We start from the raw sequence: 27,003 nt of genomic DNA, 5'->3' as shown, positions 1-27,003 counted from the left end.
TTCACTTTTCACTTTCATGCGTTGGAGAAGGAAACAGCAACCTACTCCAGTGTTCTTGCCTGGAGAATCCCAGGGACGGGGGGAGCCTGGCGGGCTGCCATCTATGGGGTCGCACAGAGTCAGACATGACTGAAGTGACTCAGCAGCAAATATGACTATCAACAGCTTAGACTAAGTCATGCTTTAACATTCTTTTGTATCTTTCAAAAAGGAAATTATCTCATGATGTGTATGATCACTAAAAGGAAAAAGAAATAGCACTCAAAGAAGTAGGCAACTTGGCTAGATAAATACATATCGACTTGGATATCTTTTTAAAATTCACATTTAATAGCAATGCACAGACTTTGGGGGAAAACCCCAATAATATGTACTTCCTGACATTTTCAACTTTTTCTTTCTCATAATCTGCAGTGAAAATCTAAAATTCTGTGAAAGAGGGTCCTTTCAAAAATTATTCAGATTATCATAAATTAAGTCAGGGCAGCCAGAAAAATGATGTGGGTTAATACACAGCTGAGAAAACATGTAAATGTAGAGGGCATTTTGCTAGTTTAGCCTTCTCCAAAATGAATAGGTTTTGATAACAGAGTCACTGCTTAGTAAGGTCTAAGAAAGGAATTTTATTCATCATATGGATCCAGTATTATGAAGCATGGCATATTGGTTAAATGCTCTTGATTTGCAAAACTAGAACATAATGGGTAAGCAGTATCCACATTCCCAAGTGTACATGCAAATATTGTAGCCATTTGATGAAAATCAGTCTGTAACCTTGAGAATTTAAGGAACAAGTCTGACAAATCACTGAAGACAGCATATACTCTCCCTGAAGTGTGGGGCATTCGGGGCAGAGTTTGAAACTAACAGTGAGAGGGCTCTTTTACTGGGGCCACAGTATTCTCAAAAAGGATATTTAAAAGGAAGTCAAAGCCTGAGTCCTCATTTGTTGTGCGACAGCCAGGATTTAAACATTCTTCTAAGCTCAATACATGGCAGTTTCTCTTAGCCCGTGTGTCTATGAGAGAGGACTTGAAAACTGCCCAGGAGATCCCTAAGGAAACAGCTCAGACTTCGGAGAAAATAAAAAGTCCCAGCTGTTACTTTAAAGCTGGGAAATCAATAAACATGGAACACAACTGGTTTAGCAAAGCTAAAAAGCAATCAGATCTTTTCAAATGTGAATTCTACAAAAATATTGTCTGAAATGAATTTAGATTAAAAAAAACTTGTATGACTGTGAAGATATATATGTGTTACACATTACATTCAAATACCATTTGAAAGATGTAAATAGATCTTTTATTGACTCATACTCAGGGTAAACTCTATATAACCCCTATATATAACCAGCCCTTTCCTTAAACAACTCCTATCCAAATGATTCTTGGATACAGTTGTTAATAATTTTAACAGTGTCTAACATATATTGGGTGCATTGATATTTTACAACAATCCATGAGATAAACACTACTATGATTTCCACTTTATATATGAGTAAACTGAGGCCAGGACATTCCAGAAGGTCACCCAAGCTCTTTCAGTTACCAAGGTCAGAATGAAGAATTGAAAACAGACAGTCTGTCTCCACAACACATGTGCTTACCCACGAGGCCATACTGCCTGTTAGCACATCTGTGAAGCAGAGGCAGCTGAACTATTATGTTACAGTATGCATGTAAATCCAACCTACCCAGACTGCTCTGCCTAGAGATACTGGCTGGTAACAAGCAGTCATTTGCAAAAGCTGTTTTCAGTAAAACACACATTTTTATCTTGACACTGCAGGCTTTCATTAAGCCATGCACAGAAACTTGTTTTGAAATAACCAAATGAAATTCTGCCCCTTTTCTCCCTAATTGCTTCTAATAATAAAGTTAGTTCTAACTGGCCCCACTGCCAGTGCAACATGTGATGGTAATGAGCAGTTCTTGGTGGAAGGCATTGTGACTTAAATACCCACAGTTTATCTTTCTGTTGCAGGCTACCTTTTTTTCTCCCACCTCAGACAGAGAAACTTATTTGAAAGTTACTAAATGAACTCTGTTTATTCCCTTCATTAATTACTCTTTGCTCTTGCAAGTTAGCGCTCTCCTTTGTTAAATGACCTGAGGAGGCCGAATAAAGTGCTGTCTTGTGCTTTTTATTCTGTGATGGTTATCTGTACCCAAACTTACGACACGTAAGCCAATGTTGAGAGATCTCAATCATCATCAACCCTGGCTATACAAATGATACTCTGATCCCCAAAGCCTTTGTTCCTCAGTCTAGAACACTTGAAAATAAATGAACAAATGCCCTGGAGAGATCTAACAAAGCACTGAACCCCCAAATTATCTCACCTGCTCTTCATCTTCCTCCCTCACATCCTCCCACCTCAATTTCCCCTGTACACTTGCTCTTTCCCCTAAAGTCCCAGGAAGCAAGGGGAAAGCATTCCTGGATTTTCAAAACAAGAACACAGGTTAAATTTTGCTATACAAACAGTGTTTGAAACAGTGGTTAGTTGTTGCTGAAATATATAGCTCCATACTTGGGGAACTTTTAGGGTTATGTGGGCTGACCTGCAACTCACTAAATTCTCAGTTCCCAGCAGCCCACTTCAAAGCAGTCATATTATCTACTTGGCTTTATTTAGAAACTGCTGTAGTCTCTCTCATAAAGGTCCAGGCAGCTTAAACAAATCACTTCTCCAAGGGCTAAAGCTTAAAATTTCATTATTTTGATGAAGGCTTGCTTGGGTTCCTAAAATAAAATTCATCCCCTTGGCTTATTAAAAACAAGGCATGTGTATGTGTGTAAACACTTCTGTGCATTACAAGTAATCAGGAATACCTATTAACTGAAGTGGGAAAGAGAAAAGAATAGGAAGAAAAGATTGCATGATACTGCCCAGAATTGCTGGGGACCCCACCATCGGAGGAATCTACCTGACAGAGTTCCAAGCAGGGATGCCTTGCAGTCACATGTCTGGGTTTAGAGCCCAACTTTAGTGCACACTAGCTATGTGACATTAAGCGAGCTACTGGACACCTCAGAGTCTTTCTGGATTACATGGAAACGTTAATGTGGATATTACCTTAGATAAAGAATGTGACAAGGTGTCTCAGTGAGTCTACACTATTATTTTTTGGTTGAAATAGAGAAGTTAGAGGCCTTACCATTATAGCTTTAGTTTCTCCTAAAGCTGGCTTCCAAATAAATCAAGTTTTGTTCCCAAATGAAATGAGTCTGTTTCTCTGTGGTTGGTGGCAAACCCTAACCAAACACAAGAGTCACTCCACGTAGTCAGTTTTGCCCCCTGTTCCCAGCCCAGGGTTGCACAGCCATGCATCCTAGTCAACAGGAGAGTGCAGCTCAGAACATGGGGTCCCTTTGCGTTTGTCTTTGACAGAATCTCCAGAATGGAGACCCCGACACAGGAAGTGTGTTAATCTGCCTGTAAAATGTCTACTATAGAACATTCTGGCTGCTACTTTCACTTATCTTGAAGCAATACAATGTGAAAATAGTATTATTATGAACATGAGTTACATGTAGTAATAATTACCACTAAATATAGTTTTGATACCACATTTCCTTTTGGTTCAGCTTTTCATTCTCCTTCCCTTTCTTATTTATTTATGATAATAGGGAATTCTCTTCTCAGAACCAACCTCCTTTGTTTTCTAGCCCTCATTCTGTGCCAAGGCTCACTCCCAACTTCTCTCTGTGGCTGACACAGCAGCAGGGCTTGTAACCCTTGCTGAATTAGAATAGTTCACTCAAGAAAAAATTTACTCTCGCATGTGTTAGACATTTCCCTGATCTTTTGTTAGAGAATTGACCATTATTCGCACTTGGAAGACTGACAAAGGCTTACAAGTGTAAGGTAGGGCTTAGGGCTTATGGTGGCCATTTGAAAACTTCAGTTCTTTGATTTTTCAAATGCCATCAGTCTCCCTTAAATGTGGCCTTGCAAGAATCCCAAACTTAAATCTGGAGACTGTTTGCACAGTGTGTACATTCATATATCAAGCCTGAGGAGAAAATGTGTAAGTTGAATATTTTCTATGAGTTTCATTAGGATATATTAAATATATATATATATATATACATATATATAATGCTAAAAACTAGAGATTTTGAAGTTGAAGTTTGATTGCTGCCTGAAAATGCACAAATAAATTTAAAGACTTGTATACTGTGTGACATGAGATATGGTTAGTGGGTTTTATTCCACAGTTTCCATCTTTTTTTGCCAAATCATCTCAAGTTCTGCGTAGTTCACTGATTCTGCAGCAACTTATTCCTGTGCCCCAGAATGTGGTCTTTAATTGTTTCCATGTTTCATAACATGCCAATAAGCACATGAATTGGTCTGGGTAACCACATGGAGGGAAGAAAGAGTTCGGAAAAAATGAAGCACTGGTAGAGTAAAATGTATACAGCTGGGATTTCCACTACAGGGGTGTTATTTGTGGGCAACTGGGATGCATGGCTGGCACGCCTAGGCTGAAGAATGGGGGTCTCCAAGGGAGGATTCGCAAAGACCATTCCTGGCCCAGGAAGCTCTATTATTTGATGGGTGATTGTTCACTTTGTTCCCCCTTAATCTCTCTGCTTTGAGGTACAGAAGGGAACATGTAGGCCTATCGCTGACAAATTCTTGAGCAAGCTTGATTAGTGTTAGAAGTGAGGTTAAGGGGCATTTGTCTTTCACTTGTCCTCCCAGCCTGCCTTCAGTCAGTTCCCATAGTTGACACTTACTGTTGCTTCACATCTTGCAAGCTTTATAGTGGGAGTTGATTCACTTAAAGAGTTAGTATTGTAGTGGGACTTAGTGCTATAAATGTCCAGAATGAGAGTAAAATTTTGACACACCTTGACATGGGAAATGATTTGAATTGTCATCATCCAATGTGGGCCACTTCTGTTAGTGGTAAAAGCCTAGAATAAGATGTGAAGAAGTCCGTACTCAGTTTCCAAACTCTCTAAATCCCATTTTCTGTTCCCAAATAGATAACCAGGGAACCTGGTTAATGGCATCCATTGCTCGAGCAGATCAAACATTTTGTGCAACACGACTTACTTTATGATAGGCCAGGAATGGGAAAATCCATAATCCAGTAAATTCGGTTGTTAATGGATGGAGGTTAGATGATGTCAAGGCTGAAGGGGTCAGGCTGGCGTTAACTACACTATGCTAATGGTTTAGGGAGTTAAACCTGACGCTTGGCCACCGGAGCACTTCAGACCTAAAGACCACCCACTCTTCCTGTTTCCTCTCCATTCCTGAATGTCATCATAGTAAATTTACCCCCAACAGAGAGTGACAGTGAGATGGAGACATATTTAACTTGCTTCTATAGCTAAGAGGGAAATGCTGGACAAAAAGCAGCAAGAAAGGAGATTCTGATTAAACACTTTCTTGTTTTTCTATAGAACAAAGCTTGAGATACTTTTCAGATTGTGAGGTCCTTTTGGGTTAAAAGTTGGCAGAATCCCTTTGAAGATTATAAATGGCAGTGTTATTGTTTTCATTGTCGTTATCGGTTTTGGAAGGCCTAGCCTTGGCTGGTGGCAGACTAATTCCTGGCCCCTCTGGTTTGTCAAGGTTCAGTAAGTTTAATGGAGAGCAAATGCTTTCCAAATGCCAGGTCTGTGTCCTCTTCCAAACAGAACTGGAAGCACCAGAGGCCTTGAACATTTAATTTCTCAAACTGTTAACCTGAAGCACTTGCCTATCTAGGGCTACAGAAACTGCTTTTTCCTTAAGCAACTGTTGTGATTGCAGCACAAACGTTGCCTTTGGAGTCTGCATGATGTATGGGATTGTTTTTAAAAAAGCAGTGGATGCTTAATGTATATAGGACACTGGCAACAAAAAGAAAGATACTCATGTTGGCAGCCTAAAGGATGTTTGGGTCCTTATCTAGCAAGTTCCACACTCTTGGTTTTCTTTTGTCAACCGTGTCAGATAACAGAGAAAGGATCCCACCAATTTCTTACTGTCTGTTAGCTTCCTGGAATTTCTCCCTTCTTTGTCCATCCCACATCCTCTGTTTAGGATGGAAGACTACAGATGATGGCTCAGAACATCCCTACTGAAGTGAATTATAGGCAGCACAACCTAAGGAATGAGAAAGAGATGCAGCTTTCTCCCAATGGCAATGTGCAAAGCCCCTGCGATTCTTCGCAGTCATGCTTACAGTGCTCCGGGCTGGTCTAGGCTATTTCTAAGATTTTGAGAAGTGCGAGTTAATCTCTGTGCCCAGGCAAGGCAGACATTCAGCTGGTTTGCACCACTGTAGTTTTACTGGGAGTTACTATATTGAAATGTATCCATATTGGCTGGTATACAAACATTATCTTTTTATTGAAACTTTAAGTCACATAAGGATATCGCTTGGTGTCAGTGACACTGGAGCACTGTTGGAACACAGGCAGCCACTGGGCAGACGAAGGCAGGTGCAGAGGTGGCAGTAAATCTGTGTGGAGTACCCAGTCATTGCCAGGAGTGACTGGGGCTGAGGGGCAAAGAGACTCCAGTCATGAGGGAAGGCCTGGTATGCAAGTGCCACCTGGCCATGACAGGGACCTTTCATACATTTTCCCTCAGGGTACAACAGCGTTCTAGAAAGTGGAGATATAATGGGAGAAGGCGTTAGAAAAGTTGAGTGCAGCTCCATCTGTTAATTCCGAGCAGATGCATTTGTCTTATCCTGTTCAGGTCGCTATAACAGAATGCTATAGACTGGATGGTTTATATACAACAGAAACTTAACTTCTTACAGTTTAAGACTAAGGTGCTGCTTCCTGGTTCATAGAAAACTGTCTGTACAATGCAGGGGTGAGAGAGCTCTCAAGAGTTTCTCTTCTAAAGCACTAATTCCATTCTACCAGGCCTCCGCCCTCATGACCTAAGGGCCTCCTCAAGCCCCCACTTCCTAATACGATCACATAGGGAATCAGATTTCAACATAGTGCCAGGAGAAATATCCACAACCTCAGATATGCAGATAATACCACCCTAAATTGGAAAACTCAGCAGTGGCCACAGGGCTGAAAAGCTCAGTTTTCATTCCAGGGCCAAAGAAAGGCAATGCCAAAGAACATTCAAACTACCGCACAGTTGCACTCATCTCAGACGCTAGTCAAGTAACGCTCAAAATTCTCCAGGCTAGGTTTCAACAGTACATGAACCAGAACATCCAGATATTCAAGCTGGATTTAGAAAAGGAAGAGGAACCAGAGATCAAATTCCCAAATCCAGTGAATCATCAAAAAAGCAATTCCAGAAAAACATCTACTTCTGTTTCACTTACTACGCTAAAGCCTTTGACTATGGATCACAACAAACTGTGGAATATTCTTAAAGAGATGGGAATACCAGACCACCTTACCTCCTGCGAAACCTGTATGCAAGACAAGAAGCAACAGTTAGAACCAGACATGGAACAACATACTGGTTCCAAATTGGGAAAGGAATACGTCAAGGTTATATATAATCACCTTGCTTATTTAACTTATATGCAGAGTACATCAGGTGAAATGCCAAGCTGGATGAAGCACAAGCTGGAATCAAGATTGCAGGGTCAAATATCATTAACCTCAAATATGCAGATGATGCCACCTTATGGCAGAAAGTGAAGAAGAACTAAAGAGCCTCTTGATTAAGATGTAAGAGGAGAGTGAAAAAGTTGGCTTAAAACTCAACATTCAAAAAACAAAATTGTGGCATCCAGTCCATCACTTTATGGTGAATAGAAGGGGAACCAATGCAAACAGTGACAGACTTTAATATTCTTGGGCTCCAAAATCACTGCAGATGGTGACTGTAACCATGAAATTAAAAGATGATTGCTCTTGTGAAGTGAAGCTATGACAAACCTAGAGAGCATATTTAAAAGCAGAGACATTACTTTACCAACAAAAGTCCATCCAGTCAAAGCTATGGTTTTTCCAGTAATCATGTATGGATGTGAGGCTTGAACCATAAAGAAGGCTGAGCAAAGAAAAATTGATGCTTTTGAACTGTGGTGTTGGAGAAGACTCTTGAGAGTACCTTGAATAGAAAGGAGATCAAACCAGTCAATCCTAAAGGAAATTGATGTTGATTATTCATGGAAAGACTGATAGTGAAGCTCGAATACTTTGGCCACCTGATGCAGAGAACTGACTCATTTGAAAAGACCCTGATGCAAGGTTGAAGGCAGGAGGAGAAGGGGATGACAGAGGATGAGATGGTTGGATGGCATCACAGACTCAATGGGCATGAGTTTGAGCAAGCTCTGGGAGTTGGTAAAGGACAGGGAAGCCTGGCGTGCTGTAGTCCATAGGGTTGCAAAGAGTCGAACATGATTGAGTGACTGAACAACAGCAACCCCCCTAATGACAGAAAGCGAATATAACTAAAGAGCCTCTTGATGAAGGTAAAAGAGGAGAGTGAAAAGCTGGCGTAAAACTCAACATTCTGCCCTGTATCAACATGGTTCAGCCATAGGTATACATATGTCCCCCTCCTCTTGAGTCTCCTCCCACGCCAATCCCGCCCCTCTAGGTTGTCACAGAGCCCTGGTTTGAGTTCCCTGAGTCATAAACCAGCACTATATTGTAATTATCCTTCAATGAAAATAAATACATGTTTAAAAGTAGAAAAAAAAAACAGCATGAAAAATGTAAAATAAAACAAAACTCAACAGTCAAAAAACTAAGATCATGGTATCCAGTCCCATCACTTCATGCCAAATAGATAGGAGGAAAATGCAAATATTGACAGATTTTATTTTCTTGGGCTCCAAAATCACTGTGGATGGTAACTGCAGCCATGAAATTAAAAAAAAGCCTGCTCCTTGGAAGAAAAGCTATGACAAACCTAGACAGCATATTAAAAAGCAGAGATATCACTTTGCCAACAAAGGTCCGTACAGTCAAAGCTATGGTTTTTCCGGAAGTCATGTATGGATGTGAAAGTTGGACCATCAAGAAGGCTGAACACCAAAGAACTGTGGCGCTGGAGAAGACTCTTGAGAGGTCCTTGGACTGCAAGGAGATCAAACCTAAAGGAAAGTCAGTCAATCCTAAAGGAAAGCAGTCCTGAATATTCATTGGAAGTACTGATGCTGAAGCTGAAGCTCCAATACTTTGGCCACCTGATACAAAGAGCCAACTCATTGGAAAAGATGCTGATGCTGGGAAAGATTTAGAGCAGGAGGAGAAGGGGGCAACAGAGGATGAGATAGTTGGATGGCATCAAGCTCAATGGACATGAGTTTCAGCAGACTCTGGGAGATAGTGAAGGTCAGGGAAGCCTGAAATGCTGCAATCTATGGGATCACAAAGAGTCAAACACAACTTAGTGATGAATAACAACAACATGAATGGGGGGAAGGGGCACAGATATTCATTCTATAGCACACATCAAAAAAAAAAAGAAAATGACTATCAAGTTTTTAAATTAATAAATGGTTTAGTAAGTGTTTGAATGGTTCAGTGAACTGATAAGCAGCAAAATTTGGTTTATTTAGAGAATAATATTTTTGACATTATAGTTTTATTTATGAAAAGCAATGACTGTACTGATAGTCAAATGCTTTAATATCACTCTCATTTCAAGGACTCCATTGCCTTTGATCCTTCACTAAATAGTGGTCAGCAAAGAGAAAACAAAAGAAATTCATAAACCAGGTAGTTTTGCCATCTGAAAATAGATATGACTAAATATTAGTTGAATGGAGGGAATGACACTATTATTCAAAGAGAAGAGAATCATTGAGAATTATCTCCTGATTTTGGAAAATCAAGTATTAAATCAGGTCTTTTTTAAAATGCCAAAAAGAGATATAATAGCCTAGAGAATCAGTTTGGTGTGTAATTTTTCTGTCCACTAAAATATATACTAATATTTACCTGAAACTTTGATTGTATTCTTATTAAATGTATATTTAGTCATGGTAACATTTCCTTATTCCCAAGAACAGCCTTGATTTGCATTATCTAATGTTAACATACTGTCCCCTCTTTACAGTAGAATCCTTTGCTCAAACGTACTAAATACTGATTTCCAAATATCATTTATTGTCTCTTCTAAGTCTTTCTTTGACTAAATAACCCTAGGCAGGCTTTCTCAAGTACTATGTGGCGAATGTGTTTGGGTTCAATATTGCTGGGACTCTTTGGAGTATTGCTTTGTTACATTTGGAATTCTGGTGCCTTCCGCCATGCTGCCAGCCTCAATAAAGCTTTGTTAAATTGAAATGAGGTTTTGTTTTCATAAAGTTTCAGGCTGTTTAAAAATAAGCCAACCTAGACCACAGTATAGTTGATTATAAAGTTGGCTTGCGTGTGTTGAATGCCCTTAGTGTGCCAAACCAAGTCCAAGATAAGCCATGTGGAAGTAAAAACGGAACAAGGAGAGCATTTCCCTAAAGCACAGTCAGTAGACCTGCTGGATCAAATCCTACGAGATATTTCCAACAGTGAATTGCTCTTTTGAATACACTTAAATATGTTCCATCATGCCATCAACTTACTTTTAATAATTTGCCACGAAAGGGAGAAAATGAATGAATTCCACAGCATACATGTAGCAATGGTCAACCCAGTCTTTCCATAATTTTGGAAAAAATGAAAGCTTACCACATAAAGGGATTCTCTTTGTGATAATAAAAAGAAATATCTCCCCTATATTCAGCCAGGAATCTGAACTGTCTCATTCAATTTGGGCCTCAAGTAGAGTTACAGGGTGATGTTTCTAAACCACAGCCTGGTTGTACTTTATTCCTTTTCTACTCTGATTCTAGTACATTCTCTCTTCACAGCCAGCTTGGGACCCAGGTCCATTAAAGGACTGTTTGGAATGTCACAACTACCTATTTGATGAACCAGGAGATAGAAACACCCCTACATATTTAGTCAGTATGGCAGATGGACTGGGGACAGGACTGCTTTTCACTTTGGTGTTTCCATTGCCACTGGCACCTCACCTCCCATCTAGAAAATCCTAAATACATATCTGCTAGGATTAACAATATATTCAATTTTTCACATTCAGAATGATTTCAGTGGTTTATTACAACAAACACAAAAAGCTGAGAACATGGTTAACTAATAATAAATATTCCCACCGGATACCTATTTGTGTTGGCCATTGGGTTCAGATGGAGAAGGCAATGGCACCCCACTCCAGTACTCCTGCCTGGAAAATCCCATGGACGGAGGAGCCTGGCAGGCTGCAGTCCATGGGGTCACTGAGGGTCAGACACGACTGAGCGACTTCACTTTCTCTTTTCACTTTCATGCATTGGAGAAGGAAATGCCAACCCACTCCAGTGTTCTTGCCTGGAGAATCCCAGGGATGGGGGAGCCTGGTGGGCTGCCGTCTATGAGGTCACACAGAGTCGGACACGACTGAAGTGACTTAGCAGCAGCATTGGGTTCAGAGTTTCAGGTATACAATTTCTAACCCTTATAATAAACCTGTCATGCAGGAGATAATCATTCCCATTTTATAGAAGAGGCCACAAGGCTTTGGTCCTGGAAACAGAGAAGCAGCTTACTGGTCAACAGTGAAACTGCCTGACCTTCCATGAATCAGTCCTGAAGGCCACTTGTAGTCACTTCAGAAGCAAATAGGAAAAGACAGACATCAGTATTTGAACTGTAACTCCCACCTTCTGTATACCCTGAAAGGGAGCCTTCTGTACAGCACATCTTAACTCTCACACTCAGCTCTATGCATGAAGCCTAACAAGTAGTAACTCTCTAGATTCTTCTCTCAGAGATAAAAAAGCTGGTGGGGGGGAGGGGAGGGTTATTGCCAAAGAAAACATTTCAAGAGAGGGAAACAGCGATCCAAAAGTTTACAAGCAGTAAATGCTGGAGAGGGTGTGGAGAAAAGGGAACCCTCTTACACTGTTGGTGGGAATGCAAACTAGTACAGCCACTATGGAGAACAGTATGGAGATTCCTTAAAAAACTGCAAGTAGAACTGCCTTATGACCCAGCAATCCCACTGCTAGGCATACACACTGAGGAAACCAGAATTGAAAGAGACACGTGTACCCCAGTGTTCATCACAGCACTGTTTATAATGGCCAGGACATGGAAGTAACCTAGATGTCCATCAGCAGATGAATGGATAAGAAAGCTGTGGTACATATACACAATGGAGTATTGCTCAGCCATTAAAAAGAATACATTTGAATCAGTTCTAATGAGGTGGATGAAACTGGAGCCAATTATACAGAGTGAAGTAAGCCAGAAAGAAAAACACCAATACAGTATACTAACACATATATATGGAATTTAGAAAGATGGTAATGATAACCCTGTATGTGAGACAGCAAAAGAGACACAGATGTATAGAACAGACTTTTGGACTCTGTGGGAGAGGGAGAGGGTGGGATGATTTGGGAGAATGGCATTGAAACATGTATACTATCATGTAAGAAATGAATTGCCAGTCTAGGTTCGATACAGGATACAGGATGCCTGGGGCTGGTGCACTGGGATGATCCAGAGATGGTATGGGGAGGGAGGTGGGAGGGGGGTTCAGGATTGGGAACTCATGTACACCCGTGGCAGATTCATGTTGATGTATGGCAAAACCAATACAGTATTGTAAAATAAAGTAAAAAAAAAAAAAGATAATAGATGAAAGACAATAAATGGCATTTTATATAGAAAAAAAAAAGAGAGGGAAACAGAGCTAGCTCATTTGTATTAGCTGGTTAGGAAAAATATATATATAATTTATATTATTATTCTGTATCCTTTTAATTTTTTTCCTCACTAGACTTCTGACTCCCTCTCTAACATTACAATCAGAAATTATTTGTTTAGTGTATGGCTAATAATGCAAGGCTTAAAGGAATATTTGTCAGTAAGTCTAAGCCCTTAAATTTAGCCCTCAGGATGAAACCTATACAGTCTACTCAGAGAATGAGGTGGAGAAAAGAAGTGTTGCAGTCCTTGCAACTGAAGGGAAGCCTGTGTTGCTGCTCAGAGGGCTCAGGCAACCCTTCTAATCCCACTGCTGAGACTGTACGTGTGAATGTGCACATACATTAGAACATTTATTTTTCCATAAACTCCCCTTGCAAAATATTTCTTGAGAAAAAACACAGATGTTTAAATATATTGACTTTTTAAAAAGTTGCTCCTAGTTTTTGCAGTTTCACTTAGAACATTTTAGAGGGTTTTTTTTTTAGTAAAGAGTAAGGCTAGAATACATTCTTTAAAATGATTACAAGAACTATTTCTTTATTCTTTTAGCTAAAAAATGTTCACAATATTTACTCCTATAGTAATGTTTTGTGGAAATTTTTTTTCCTAAAGAGGTCAGAGTCTAACTAAGCCAAAAATAGTTGCAGTTCTCAAACTTTAAAATAATCATTATAAGTTTGGGTTTTCCTACATTTTAGGGATGGAGTGGCTTTGTAGATGGAAAGTCACTCAATAATGGAGTCATTTTTCCAGAGGTCACATAAAGGCTGGCTTATGGTTCTTTTCTTGTTTTCCTTTGTCTTACCTCATCAAAAGGTCTAAGGATAACCATTCTCCAGCATTGAAACATAATTACATTAAATTGGGTTTGGTGAATTGTACTGAACTTCTAGTTCATTTTGTTGCATTAACTGGCAGTTTTTGTACCCATCTTAGTGGTATTTGTCCTCCTGGGATATGACCTGTTGGTTTTTATTTGAAAGGGCTCGTGTTCAGCTGAAACTCTTAAATCATGAGTTTTGAGTTTCTCTGTTGATTCCTAAACTCAGTACATTGTTGGCATCCCTTCAAATGTTGCAATAAGAGGCCTCCAGTTTCTTTTGTCTTTTGCAGCAAGACATCAACTTGACATCTATTTCATGGTTTAGAACAGATCCTCTGACTTCATTTTTGTGATTTTTTTTTTCTATCTGAATTAGGGTTACTTAAGTAATGTTGGCTCTATGAGGGTAGTAGCCTTTGCTAAGTTTGTCCAAGTACAACTTGGGTTTTAATGGATGGCTATGGCAACCCACTCCAGTACTGTTGCCTGGAAAATCCCATGGACGGAAGAGCACGGTAGGCTACACACAGTCCATGGGGTCTCAAAGAGTCGGACACAACTGAGTTACTTTGCTTTCAGAGAATACACAGAGGTACCCAACCCTGGTCTTACTACATCAATATTATCCTTAAAGAACTATCTTTCCCTTGTGTTATTTTTAAGTTAGAACATATGATAGAAATATGAAACAGAAGAATATTTTGTGCATCTAGAAAATGCAAGCCTTTAAAAAAAATCTTGCTAAGACATAATTCTCCACTTTCATGTTACCACTTTTGTTCATTTTTCTTGAAATAGATAATGTTTGTGTGGGTCTCACAGTTGAGATAAAGGCATAGTAGCAGACCTTGAGAATGCAGTCTCTGCCTTCCTGTGTAATGGTACCTTTTCTTTTATCTTGTCTAGGAAACTGTGTAGAGGATTAACCCTCTCCCTTTCACAAGGTCTGATATCTACACAGAAAGAGGCTGACTCTGAGCAGCAAATGCTTTAGTTGTGAAACAGAAAATTACAATATTATTTACAGAATGGTAATATTTATATTCAACATAAAAGCAAATGATTCCCTATAATTCTATTTACTAAGCCAAAAATCCAAGTACCTATGATAATGGCTCATTGCTTTTGTTTAAATCCAAAGATCATAATTTTCAAGTAGAAGATGTACTAATATAAAATAGTACTAGATTTCTTTACCTAGAGACATGCATTTTAATTGGCTTCAACTAAGAACTACTCCCATTTTTTTTCTTTTAATCTGAGATGGAAAAGAGTAAATATATTCTGATGTGTCATCTTACTAGAAAATACAGTGTTATCTTTGCTATTTTTCATTATGCTTTTTAATACCCAAAGGCACATTCAGTAAATTCGAGGCATACAGCAGATTTGGAATTATTCTTTGTTGCATATTAAACTAATTGCATTGAATACTTTTTACGTGCTTTTCTTGTCCAACTTCACATAATCACTGTAGATTATTCATCTGAAATGAATGGGTTTTAAATTATTTAAACTTTGCCACTGCTAGTGTGTGACCCTCTGAGACTTTTTAAAGAACAGACAGCTCTTTCCCCCCAGACTTTACATATTTCATTTGTTTTTGATATACATACACATTTATCTTGTATTAAAGAAAAATGCTGTGTTGTTTGTTATACTTTGACAGATTTACAAATTATTTCTACTCTTCTTTAAACAAGCATATTTCGAGATAGCTCAAGATGAAATCGTTTGTGCCTTTTAAACGTTGATGGATGAACACTAACTATCTCACCATGTCATTTAAGTGCCTAAGTGTAATCTTTCTGAAGCGATTCTTAACATCTATCCTAGAACAATTTTGTGTTTTCTTTTCAAGTTCTCTGAAGTTTCAAATACCTCTCTCCTTATTCTACTTGGCAACAATCTGCAATTTATTTTTCTCCAGGAAAATTGAATCTGTTACTGCTTAGTATTCCTACCAGTTTGAAAAATGTGGTTTACATTGGCATCAGAGCAGTAATTTACATATATTGGGATAACAAGAATGCATGCCAGAAAAAGATCAACATAAAATGAAATGCAGAAAAGCTGTTTTCCTTCTACAGCAACTCAAAATAAAGCTAATCGAGAAATTGATGAGGATCTGCCCTGAATGTGTCACTTGTGTCTTCTAGGTGAAGTGTGACCAGTATTGGCCCAGCAGAGGCACAGAAACCCATGGGCTGGTCCAGGTGACCCTGCTAGACACAGTGGAGCTGGCCACGTATTGTGTTCGAACATTTGCACTTTACAAGGTTTGCTTTCTTCCCCCGTCTTTCCCCTTTCCATTATTTAAAGAAAGCTTCTTTTGAGAAATCAAATATTTCAAGGCTTTACTTAAATCTTGATTCTGCTGGCAACAATGAAGAATGAAATGATTCTTCCATTATCGCTCAGCAGTTTTTCTCCTTGTTAGTGATTTGTCAATAAATATGGAACTCTTGCTCTGAATGAAAGTTTCGGCAAATGAAGACTGGATGAAGAAGAACTAGTTCTTTCGGTAAAATATGACAGGAGCGCTCCTGATAGTTAAACCTGAGAAATGGAATGCTTCTCACCTAGGAATTTTGTCTTCCTGAGCAAATATTTGTCATTTACAAATAGCTTGTAGTTATAACTCCAAAGAGTATTTCTCCCCAAGGAATACAGGATAGGGGAAGGAATTAAGATGGCACATCTACATGTTACCTTTCCCGTGTTATTACACATCATACAGCTTGAGGCTAAGAACACAGAATTTCAACCACTGTTCTTACTTCACAGAATGGTTCAAGTGAGAAGAGAGAAGTAAGACAATTCCAGTTCACTGCCTGGCCTGATCATGGTGTTCCAGAACACCCAACACCTTTTCTGGCTTTCTTACGGAGAGTCAAAACCTGTAACCCTCCTGACGCAGGTCCGATGGTTGTACACTGCAGGTGAGAAGCTCTGAGAGCATTTTCCTCACAGTCAGAACGCTTGTGGGGAAACACGACACTGAATGATTTCTCACTGGGTATTCTCTTTCTAACCTTTTGATACTCTGGGAGAGTAACTGCCTTTATAAATGATACAGGGAGTATTTTTTGGTCAAATGAGGTCTATACTAACATCAGTAGGAAGGATTTGATAGAGTGCATAGCTGACTTCCCAACCCTGGGAGATAAAAGCAACTATGGTTCATGCTGTTTTCTCTTTGGAGAAAACATAAATACATTCTTTCGAAATATATATGTGTATATGTGTATAAATATATATGTATATATATATATATATATATACACAAATTATTGTTTGATAGACTTGTGGGCTGGGCTGATACAAACTTTTTACTATTTATAGGGAAAAATGCTGAACAAAATAACATTATAAACATACAAGCTTACAGAGATCATTTCTCACTGCTTAAAGATGCCTTCTGCATTTAGTATTATCAAGTCACATATAAAAATATCCTATTTTGAGTTTTAAATTTTTATTTAATAAAATATGTACAAAGACCTAGAGTTTGGAAGAATTTTTTTATGTACTCAGAAGTAATGAACCTGCATTTTTCTTAATGTATAATTTATTATTTTGTACTTAATTCTAACATTCTCTATATCACCACTCAGATTCTACTATAAATGTGTTCATACATTTTTAATACTAAACTGATTTCTTCCAGTTTTCTGAATTCCCCTGAAGTACCATTACTAACAGATTATTAAAGATATCCGGTCAGTTGTTTACTGCTATATAAATTGTAGTTCATGTAACTTCATAGTAGTCTTTTGTAACCTAAGTATTTCAAATACTTAGAAACTGTATAAAAGAAGAAAAGAAGCACCTATCATAAACCACTTTTATCATGACTTAACAGTATAACTTTCATTCATATCCCATATTATACTATAGCATAATATAGTAGATTTTAGAAATAGGGTCTATTTTTATAAAAAGCTGGATACCATGGATAGGTCAGAATAAAAACAATAAAATTTACCAGACTAACCCATGCTAGAGGAGTGATGTTAAACAATGGCCTGGCAAATTCCAAATAAGATAATATTTTATTTCTCTTTTCCAGCATTTTTACCCTAACAAAAACTGATAATAACATTACTCTTTATTCATTGAATATTTTACAAATTCCAAAGCACTACACCATGCTTTACTTTTACTGTTTGATGTTCTTAGCAACAGTATATCAGATCAAGAGATGAGAACATAGAGTTTGGTTCAAGAAAGATAGTTGAGAAGTTGGAGGTACAATCAGCCTCACCTTACAATCAACTTCTTGCTCCTCTTTAACAAGAATAGGGGTTTTTGAAAATCTGCCGCTATGTTGAAGTTGTTGGTTTGTTTTGTTTTTTTCTTGCATGATTCTGAAATACTATAAATTATTGTTATTAATTTGAGCAAATTAGTATTTATTGAGCAAATGCTTTTATATCATGAAATCAGATTTCTGGTTGGTTTTAGCAGGCAGTCTGTGTGTTCTGTACACAAACATCTTTGCAGACCTCAAAGAGCCATTGAAACTGGTTGCATGGTGCCCCTGCTTGGCACAAAATCAATTTAATTATGAAAACCATACATGAAACATTTGTAGATGGAGTTTGGCCGCAGGAGAGAAAACAGGAAGTTTGGCCTCACTCAAGAAATGTTGCCCTCATAAGTCTCCTGGCAAAGATGCAGTTCACACAGATGCATACATACATACACACAGGTGTATATACTTACACACAAAAAACACACATACATTTATATATACAAAATAATAGAAACAAAAATTAGAGAAACGTCACGTGTATGATAAGATATCTTGGCCTCTTGATTTAGAGAGGCAGTGTCCACACAGCCAACTTGCAGAGCATCGTGAACCTTTGACTTGGTTACCTGTATGTTAAAACCCACAAGCATAAATTTTTTGATGGAGTGGCAGAGGATAATCATTTCAAATAGCAACTGCTCCTGTGGTATTCCAGCAATGCTGGTTTAAAAAGCTTCTCTAGGCAGGAAGGAAACTGCAGAAAGTGACACTATCCATGTCACAAAGGGATCCTGATTAGTTACCATGGACAGTGTTGCAGATAATCACAGAAAATACTCTGGAGTTTAAATACTCAACTTCATGATTTCTCTTATGATGGACTTGAATTTTTTTTTACTAAATGATGAAGAAGTAGTAACAAACTCAGAGTAAGTCTAAGCCTTCTGCCAAATAGATCCTGTGAGAAAGGAGAAGTTTCTGAAAGAAGACTGGTGGCAGGCAACAAAAATGGGATGGGACTGGAAAAGGAGAAAATTAATTTCCCTTAAATAGTTTTGTCCAGGCAATAAAAGTGGCAGGACTAAAAAATCATTATAAGTAAACTAAATTCTAATGATCAATAATATAAAGGACTTATGAGAACAGACTAGTACAAGCAGAGACAAGACCTTAGAAGGTCAAGGAGACGGACAGATTTAACAGCATTCCTAAAAGAGCTAATGTCTGGCTCAACAAGTATGGGGGAAAAAAGTCACTTCATACAGAACATGTAGTCTCCACGATGAGAGTGCACACTCTGATCTTGGGAGCTAAGCAGGGTTACTACTTGGATGGAAGAGTGCACACTGAGAGAGAGCCTACCTGAGTAAAAACTCTGGTTTGTTCACTTACTGTGTGTGCCTCTGGGCAGTTCCTTCCTATCTATGAGCCTCTGTTTCTTCATCTGTAAAATGGGGTGACATTAGTCTTAGCAGTCAGAATTTGATGAAGATTAAATGAAATGATAGGAAATGATACACGTAAAGCACTTAGGACAGAGCATTTTATAAAGTGTGCAAGAATGTTATTTATACATGAATTGTGGAGCGTTTTCAAAGATACATGTATATTTCTAACTTCAGGGAGAAAAATTCAACAAGAACTTGGATATTATCTATATGATATGAGTCATTTATCCTATGAATAACTAGTTGATAAATATTCAACTATTTAATTGAATAGAAATTTAAAAATTTAGATATTTTCCATCAAAGAAATACCATCAGATATTTCACAGTGACAGGGAACACTTTAATGCTATGGCTTTAGAATCTTTGATAGTAATAAATATGTTTTCAAGAAAGACCAAAGAAACCATTGAACTCTTAAAATGAAGCTGTCAAGGATACATAGAAATGAATGCTGTGGTTCTAAAGGCCTTCAAGATAAAGACTGAACGTCTTAGTATTACGTTTATCATCGAGGCCAATCTCACTCTTAGTGCCTCGTTGTTCACTCTCGCACCACCCACCACTAGGTATATCTTTCAAGCGTAATACTTTCATCTCCGACTCTCAGCAAATGACTTCATCCACTCTAGCATTTTACCTGTTTCCTTTTTCTACCTGATGATGTGCAACCTTACTTCATAATCTAACTTACATCTTACATAGTACTTTCTATGTAAGTACTGCAGCAAAGGCTGCGGACCGGCCTTGGATGATCCTGCTAATATACATGATAATTTTTTTTCTTAACTTTGAACTTGAATGTCTTTAAGCTGGCATGCACTATCCAGTTTTCCAAACTCTCACCACTCATTTTTTTAACACACAATTCAGTTGATCTATTTATAAGAACTGTTTCATCTTATACACATTTGAGTTGAAACCCTGGAGAAGACTTTTAAGCTCATTCCCCACTCCTCTTCTCATAGGAAAAATTGAATCTTTTATTCTCTGAGCTCTCATAAAATAGGTTTACACTTAGCTTATTCAGCTCTCTGTTTGCAGATCATATAGGTCATGCAGTCACCGAGGGCATGGACTATATGAATTATGCATGACCGTATCTCAGCTTTTACATTGTAGTAGGTGCTAATAGTTGCTTGATGAAGTTAATTGGATTCCATATGGCATTTTTAGGAATATTTACAGAAAGAGTATGATAATTTCAAGGCTGGACTGTTTCTGGTTTATTAACAGGAGACTATATTTTTGTCTCATGTTGGAGTAACTTTTCAGTAACTTTTAAGTTGCCTGTATCTTTCTAATACAGATTTCTGAATCCCCTTTTCTACTGCTGTACCCTTTATGTTCTTTCCCACATACCCTTTTCATTCTTCAATTAAATACAGACATAGATCTCTGCTTTTTTAGCCACACTAATAGTTAAGGATATTGAACCATTCATCCACATCAGATAATCTTCCCTCTAACTGGAGAGGCCTTTCTCTAAGTGCTTTATGTGTGTTGCTGTATTTTTCTCCTTATCATCTACAGAGGTAGGAATCCTGATTCTTACCTCACACATATACAAAAAAACAAAAACAAAAAACAAAAACCCACAAAGCAAGAAAAGTCAGCTTAATTGTCTAAGCCCCTGCCACTCATGGTGCCAGAGCCATTATGTGCCCCAGGGTTACCGGTCTTATAAATCAAGTAACTTTTCCAGTTTATCCATTACTTGATTGTTCTCTGCTTCTCCTTTGGCCAACCATATGGAGGGTATTTCACTTTTAGACTCATCCTGATGACTTGGTCAGCAGGAGAAACTTCTTCCTTTCTGACGCCACATCACGTTGAAATGCTAGCCTTTATTTCACTCTTTCCATGTGAAAGGTGATTGCTAGCAAATGAGTTTCTTCCACCACTTAATTTTTTTAACATAATCACAACATTACAAATTAGCGCGCCATTACTATTTTCCAAGTAATACTAAGCCCTTAGGTGTTCACTCATTTAATCTACTAAACAATATATTTTACCTGTGAGTCATATTTAAGCACAGGGAAGTTACAGGTAATTTGCCCAGAATCAAACAGCTCATAAAGTAAGGCCATATTTCAAAGTCCATGACCTGCTTACCCATCATTATATCCAGTTCAGACTTTTTCTTGTCGAGTTTACTTTAGTTCCCTATATTAAATGTCTTGTAGTTATCTGTTGACCACATGGTTGCCAGGTGGATATTTGCAGTTATCACTACAAATATCTTCTCAGTGTTAGGGATATGCCATATTTTTTTCCTTATTTATAAAATTTGGTTTTGAAAGAGACTAAGGAAGGGAAGTTTCAGGATATTTCATAAAGCTATACATTGCATTTAAGCATATCATATTATTTCAGTCATCCTATTAGGAAATAAAGACACTTTCTTTTTCCTTTTTCAGCCCTATTTGTGTTGTTTTTTAGAAATGGTGGTTTATTTCTATTGGTATCAAAGGGATACAACAGCTGATTTTCTCTAAGTATTTGTTTCTTGTTAGTTCAGTTCAGTTCAGTCACTCAGTAGTGTCTGACTCTTTGCGACCCCATGGAATATAGCACGCCAGGCCTCCCTATCCATCACCAACTCCCAGAGTTTACACAAACTCATAGCCATTGAGTTGCTGATGCCATCTAACCATCTCATCCTCTTCGTCCCCTTCTCCTCCAAACTTCAATCTTTCCCAGCGTCAGGGTCTTTTCAAATGAGTCAGTTATTCACAGGTGGCCAAAGTATTGGAGTTTCCGCTTCAGCATCAATCCTTCCAATGAATATTCAGGGCTGCTTTCCTTTAGGATGGACTGGTTGGATCTCCTTACAGTGCAAGGGACAATAAAGAGTCTTCTCCAACACCACAGTTCAAAACCATCAGTTCTTTGATGCTCTTTCTTTATGGTCACATCCATAAATGACTACTGAAAAACCATAGCTTTGACTACGTGGACCTTTGTCGGCAAAGTAAAGTCTCTGCCTTTTAATATGCTGTCTAGGTTGGTCATAACTTTCCTTCCAAGGCAGCAAGTGTCTTTTAATTTCATGGCTGCAGTCACCATCTGAAGTGATATTGGAGCCAAAACAAAAAAATAAAGCTTGTCACTGTTTCCTCTGTTGCCCCATCTATTTGCCATGAAGTGATGGGACCAAACTTGCCGGGAGAAATATCAATAACCTCAGATATGCAGATGATACCACCCTTATGGCAGACAGTGAAGAGGAACTAAAAGCCCCTTGATGAAAGCGGACAGTGAAAAAGTTGGCTTAAAGCTCAACATTGAGAAAATGAAGATCATGGCATCTGGTCCCATCACTTCATGGGAAATAGATGGGGAAACAGTGGAAACAGTGTCAGACTAGTCAAGGCTATGGTTTTTCCAGTGGTCATGTGTGGATGTGAGAGTTGGACTGTGAAGAAAACTGAGCGCCAAAGAATTGATGCTTTTGAACTGTGGAGAAGACTTTTGAGAGTCCCTTGGACTGCAAAGAGATCCAACCAGTCCATTCTGAAGGAGATCAGCCCTGAGATTTCTTTGGAAGGAATGATACTAAAGCTGAAACTCCAGTACTTTGGCCACCTCATGCAAAGAGTTGACTCATTGGAAAAGACTCTGATGCTGGAAGAGATTGGGGGCAGGAGGAGAGGGGGACGACAGAGGATGAGATGGCTGGATGGCATCACGGACTCGATGGACATGAGTCTGAGTGAACTCTGGGAGTTGGTGTTGGACAGGGAGGCCTGGTGTGCTGCCATTCATGGGGTCACAAAGAGTCGAACACGACTGAGAGACTGAACTGAACTGAACTGAATTTATGGGACTGGATGCCATGATCTTAGTTTTCTGAATGTTGAGCTTTACGCCAACTTTTTCTCTCTCCTCTTTCACTTTCATCAAGAGGCTCTTTAGTTCTTCTTCACTTTCTGCCATAAGCGTGCTGTCATCTGCAAATCTGAGGTTATTGATATTTCTCCCAGCAATCTTGATTCCAGCTTGTGCTTCCTCCAGCCCAGCATTTCTCATGATGTACTCCACATATAAGTTAAATAATCAGGGTGACAATATTCAGCCTTGATGTATACCTTTCCTGATTTACTACCAGTTTTTTGTTCCATGTCCATTTCTAACTATTGCTTCCTGACCTGCATACACATGTCTCAAGAGGCAGGTCAGGTGGTCTGGTATTTCCATCACTTGAAGAATTTTCCAGATTTTGTTGTGATCCACACAGTCAAAGGCTTTGGCATAGTCACTAAAGCAGAAATAGATATTTTTTCTGGAACTGTCTTGCTTTATTGATGATCCAATAGATCATCAAATTTGGCAATTTGATCTCAGGCTCTTCTGCCTTTTCTAAAACCAGCTTGAGCATCTGGAAGTTCATGGTTCATGTACTGTTGAAGCCTGGCTTGGAGAATTTTGAGCATTGCTTTACTAGCGTGTGAGATGAGTGCAATTGTGCCATAGTTTGAACATTCGTTGGTATTGCCTTTCTTTGGAATGGGAATGAAAACTGACCTTTTCCAGTCCTGTGGCCACTGCTGAGTTTTCCAAATTTGCTGGCATGTTTAGTGCAGCACTTTCACAGCATCATCTTCCAGGATTTGAAACAGCTCCACTGGGATTCCATCACCTCCACTTTCTTTGTTCATAGTGATGCTTCCTAAGGCCCACTTGACTTTGCATTCCAGGATGTCTGGCTCTAGGTGAGTGATTATACCATCATGATTATCTGGGTCGTGAAGATCTTTTTCATATAGTTTTTTTGTGTATTCTTGCTACCTCTTCTTAATAACTTCTGCTTCTGTTAGGTCTATACCATTTCTGTCCTTTATGGTGCCCATCGTTGCATGAAAATTTCCCTTGGTATCTCTAAATTTCTTTAGGAGATCTCTAGTCTTTCCCATTCTATTTTTTTCTTCTATTTCTTTGCATTGATCACTGAGGAAGCCTTCCTTATCTTTCCTTGCTATTCTTTGGAATTCTGCATTCAAATGAGTATATCTTTCCTTTACTCCTTTGCCTTTTGCTTCTCTTCTTTTAAAGCTATTTGTAAGACAACCATTTTGCCTTTTTGCATTTCTTTTTCTTGAGAATGGTCTTGATTCATGCCTTCTATACAATATCATGAACCTACGTCCATAGTTCTTCAGACACTCTATCAGATCTAATCCCTTTTATCTGTCTGTCACTTCCACTGTATAATCGTAAGGCATTTGATTTAGGTCATACCTGAGTGGTCTAGTGGTTTTCCCTACTTTCTTCAATTTAAATCTGAATTTGGCAATAAGAAGTTCATGATCTGAGCCATAGTCAACTCCCAGTCCTGTTTCTGCTGACTGTATAGAGCTTCTCCATCTTTGGTTGCCAAGAATATAATCAGTCTGATTTCAATATTGACCATCTGTTGTGTCCATGTGTAGAGTTTTCTCTTGTGTTGTTGGAAGAGGGTTTTTGCTATGACCAGTGTGTTCTCTTGGCAAAACTCTATTAGTCTTTGCCCTGCTTCATTCTGTACTCCAAGATCAAATTTGACTGTTACCCCAGGTATTTCTTGACTTCCTACTTTTGCATTCCAGAATAAATTGGGATAAAGCTATAACTTCACTGAGTCTACTTAAAATCTTGACTCATGATACTTACTCTGAGTCAGAGTAACCCCTTTTAGGATCAAGGGAGTATACTTTCTTCATAGGAGAAATGTATTCATTTATGAATAAATATGAAACAAGGTTAGATCAAGACCTCTCTGCATCTGTCTTTTAAATGAAACAATTCCCAAAGAGAGTAAAATAGAACTTCTGAGAGTAATTTAAATCTTTCACATCATAGAATCAAACCAGTCTTCAAAACTGAAAGGAACAGGAACTGTGGGCCAGATGTAGCTAATGTCCTGGAAGCATCAATGGACCACAAAGGGTGACCCAGTAAAAATCAAATGACAAGATGGGATTGGAACAATTCCTCAGATCCAATCTTCATAATACTTTCTGACTTTATAGGTGAAAGCCTAACCAAGAACTACTTAGGTCATATTCATAGCATAACCCTTTACTCCTAATTCCTACCCAACTTGATTAAAAAAAAGCCTTTTCAGGGTCAAAGGATTTTAGAAGGTATTGCATATGAGCATAAAAATAAAAGACCTTGTAATCTAAAGGGGCTAAGAGTGCTATGGAAAATTATTTAATCCAGTTGTAACCATTCATTCTAAATTTCATCCTTTATTCTTCCCAGTTCCATTCAAATATCTCTTTAGATCAAAGCCCATAAGTATTGCCAAAGCATGTGATAGTTTTGAGATGCTGACAAGTATGAACCATAGACCCATATTTTCCTTAAAGCTGGGATTCATTTTCACATATAAATTAAGTAATAAGAGACTCTAGCCTTCTACAGATGAAAGACTGGATTGTTAAAAGTACCAACATCTCTGGATAAGAAAATGGGTAGAGTATACAAATTTATGGAAACATTTTAAGGAGAGAAGAAATAATTATGCCATGTGGAAACTATTATGCCAGATTCTGTTCTTATATATCAATAATTCTGCATTAAAAAAGCAAATTTTTAGCTAATGAAACAACATGGTGATATAAAACAGGAGGCCAGATCCTCTGTACTGTGATGGCACAGTCCTGTAAGAGAACAACACCTTGCCTCCCTGAAGTAGTTTAAAAGTGAATCAAAAGAAAGCATTAAAGGAAATTATATAGTTGCCCCATAGACATAAAATTTAAAACACAAACTGAAGGAGTTTAGGGTACTGGCTATCTAAAATGGAAAATTTGCTTGAAAAGAAGCATTATAAAGGCAGTAGATGAAAAGTAAGACCAATATTACAAGGAACTAACTTCAGAGTCATACATTAGGGATTATAATATAAAAAATGCCTTCTACGGCAACTGAGAAACTATCACCTTTCCATTCTCCATGCCCAAGAACAAACAAATCACTTTTATGTAGGCATGTGACAATTTACAGAGCATCTCCCACTATTTATTGTTTAATTCTAATAAGGAAAATGGTGGATTGCAATATTACTATCTACACAGATAAGGAGACTGAGACTGAATAGTCTTAATTTGCTAGAGTGACTTGCTGTATATCTCATTTTTAACCAGTTAGTAGAAAATCTGGGCAAGAACCAATATTTTATGATTCCAGGTCTTCTCTTTGTACCTTAACTGCCATTCTCTATTTTGCTCAATTTTTGTTACACATGAGAGCAGACTTGGCCCCAACCCATAACAGAGGTGGCTTTTTAGCAGGTTGGAAAGCCCCTTTCGAGGCAGCATTGCATGATGGTGAGTACTGTGCATTTGAAATCAGCTTCCTGAAGTTCAAATCTCAGCTGCACCATTTACTACACCTATAACCTTCGGCAAGTTAATTAAGCTAAGACTTGACTTCTGTTCAGTAAAATGGGATGATGATAGTATATACTTCATAGTATTATCTACAAAAATTATATAGGATGATAGAATATTTAATACTAAAAATGCAGAAGTACTGTAATACTTATTTCATTGCACTGAAAAAATTTATTAGAACAGATTGTGACTTTAAGACCAGTTTTCTCAATTCAACATTGTTGAGATTTGAGTCATGCAATTTTTGTTTTGAGGAACTGTCCTATTCATTGTAGGAGGTTTAGCAAGATCCCTGGCCTCTGCCCACTCCCTACAGATGCAACAACCAAGTATGCCTTCAGCCATTGCTGACTGTCCCCTTGGGGGTAAAGTCAATCCAAT

The 27,003-nt window shown here is 38.3% G+C and overlaps 1 protein-coding gene across 40 annotated transcripts in view; it reads left to right on the top strand.

Annotated features, from left to right (window-relative positions):
• The window catches only part of PTPRD (protein tyrosine phosphatase receptor type D), a 2,474,579-nt gene that overhangs the window by 2,408,240 nt on the left and 39,336 nt on the right, over positions 1 to 27,003 (top strand). For all 40 annotated transcript variants that reach the window (XM_060410987.1, XM_060410960.1, XM_060410965.1 and 37 more), the window contains 2 exons: positions 15,691 to 15,810; positions 16,319 to 16,473. In XM_060410987.1, coding sequence (XP_060266970.1) covers positions 15,691 to 15,810; positions 16,319 to 16,473 — 275 coding nt within the window. The remainder of the gene's footprint in view (positions 1 to 15,690; positions 15,811 to 16,318; positions 16,474 to 27,003) is intronic.

This window comes from Ovis aries, chromosome 2 (assembly GCF_016772045.2).
Source record: "Ovis aries strain OAR_USU_Benz2616 breed Rambouillet chromosome 2, ARS-UI_Ramb_v3.0, whole genome shotgun sequence".
Taxonomy (NCBI): domain Eukaryota; kingdom Metazoa; phylum Chordata; class Mammalia; order Artiodactyla; family Bovidae; genus Ovis; species Ovis aries.
The sequence above is the reverse complement of the archived record's forward strand: the minus strand, read 5'-3'. Positions and strand labels throughout refer to the sequence as shown.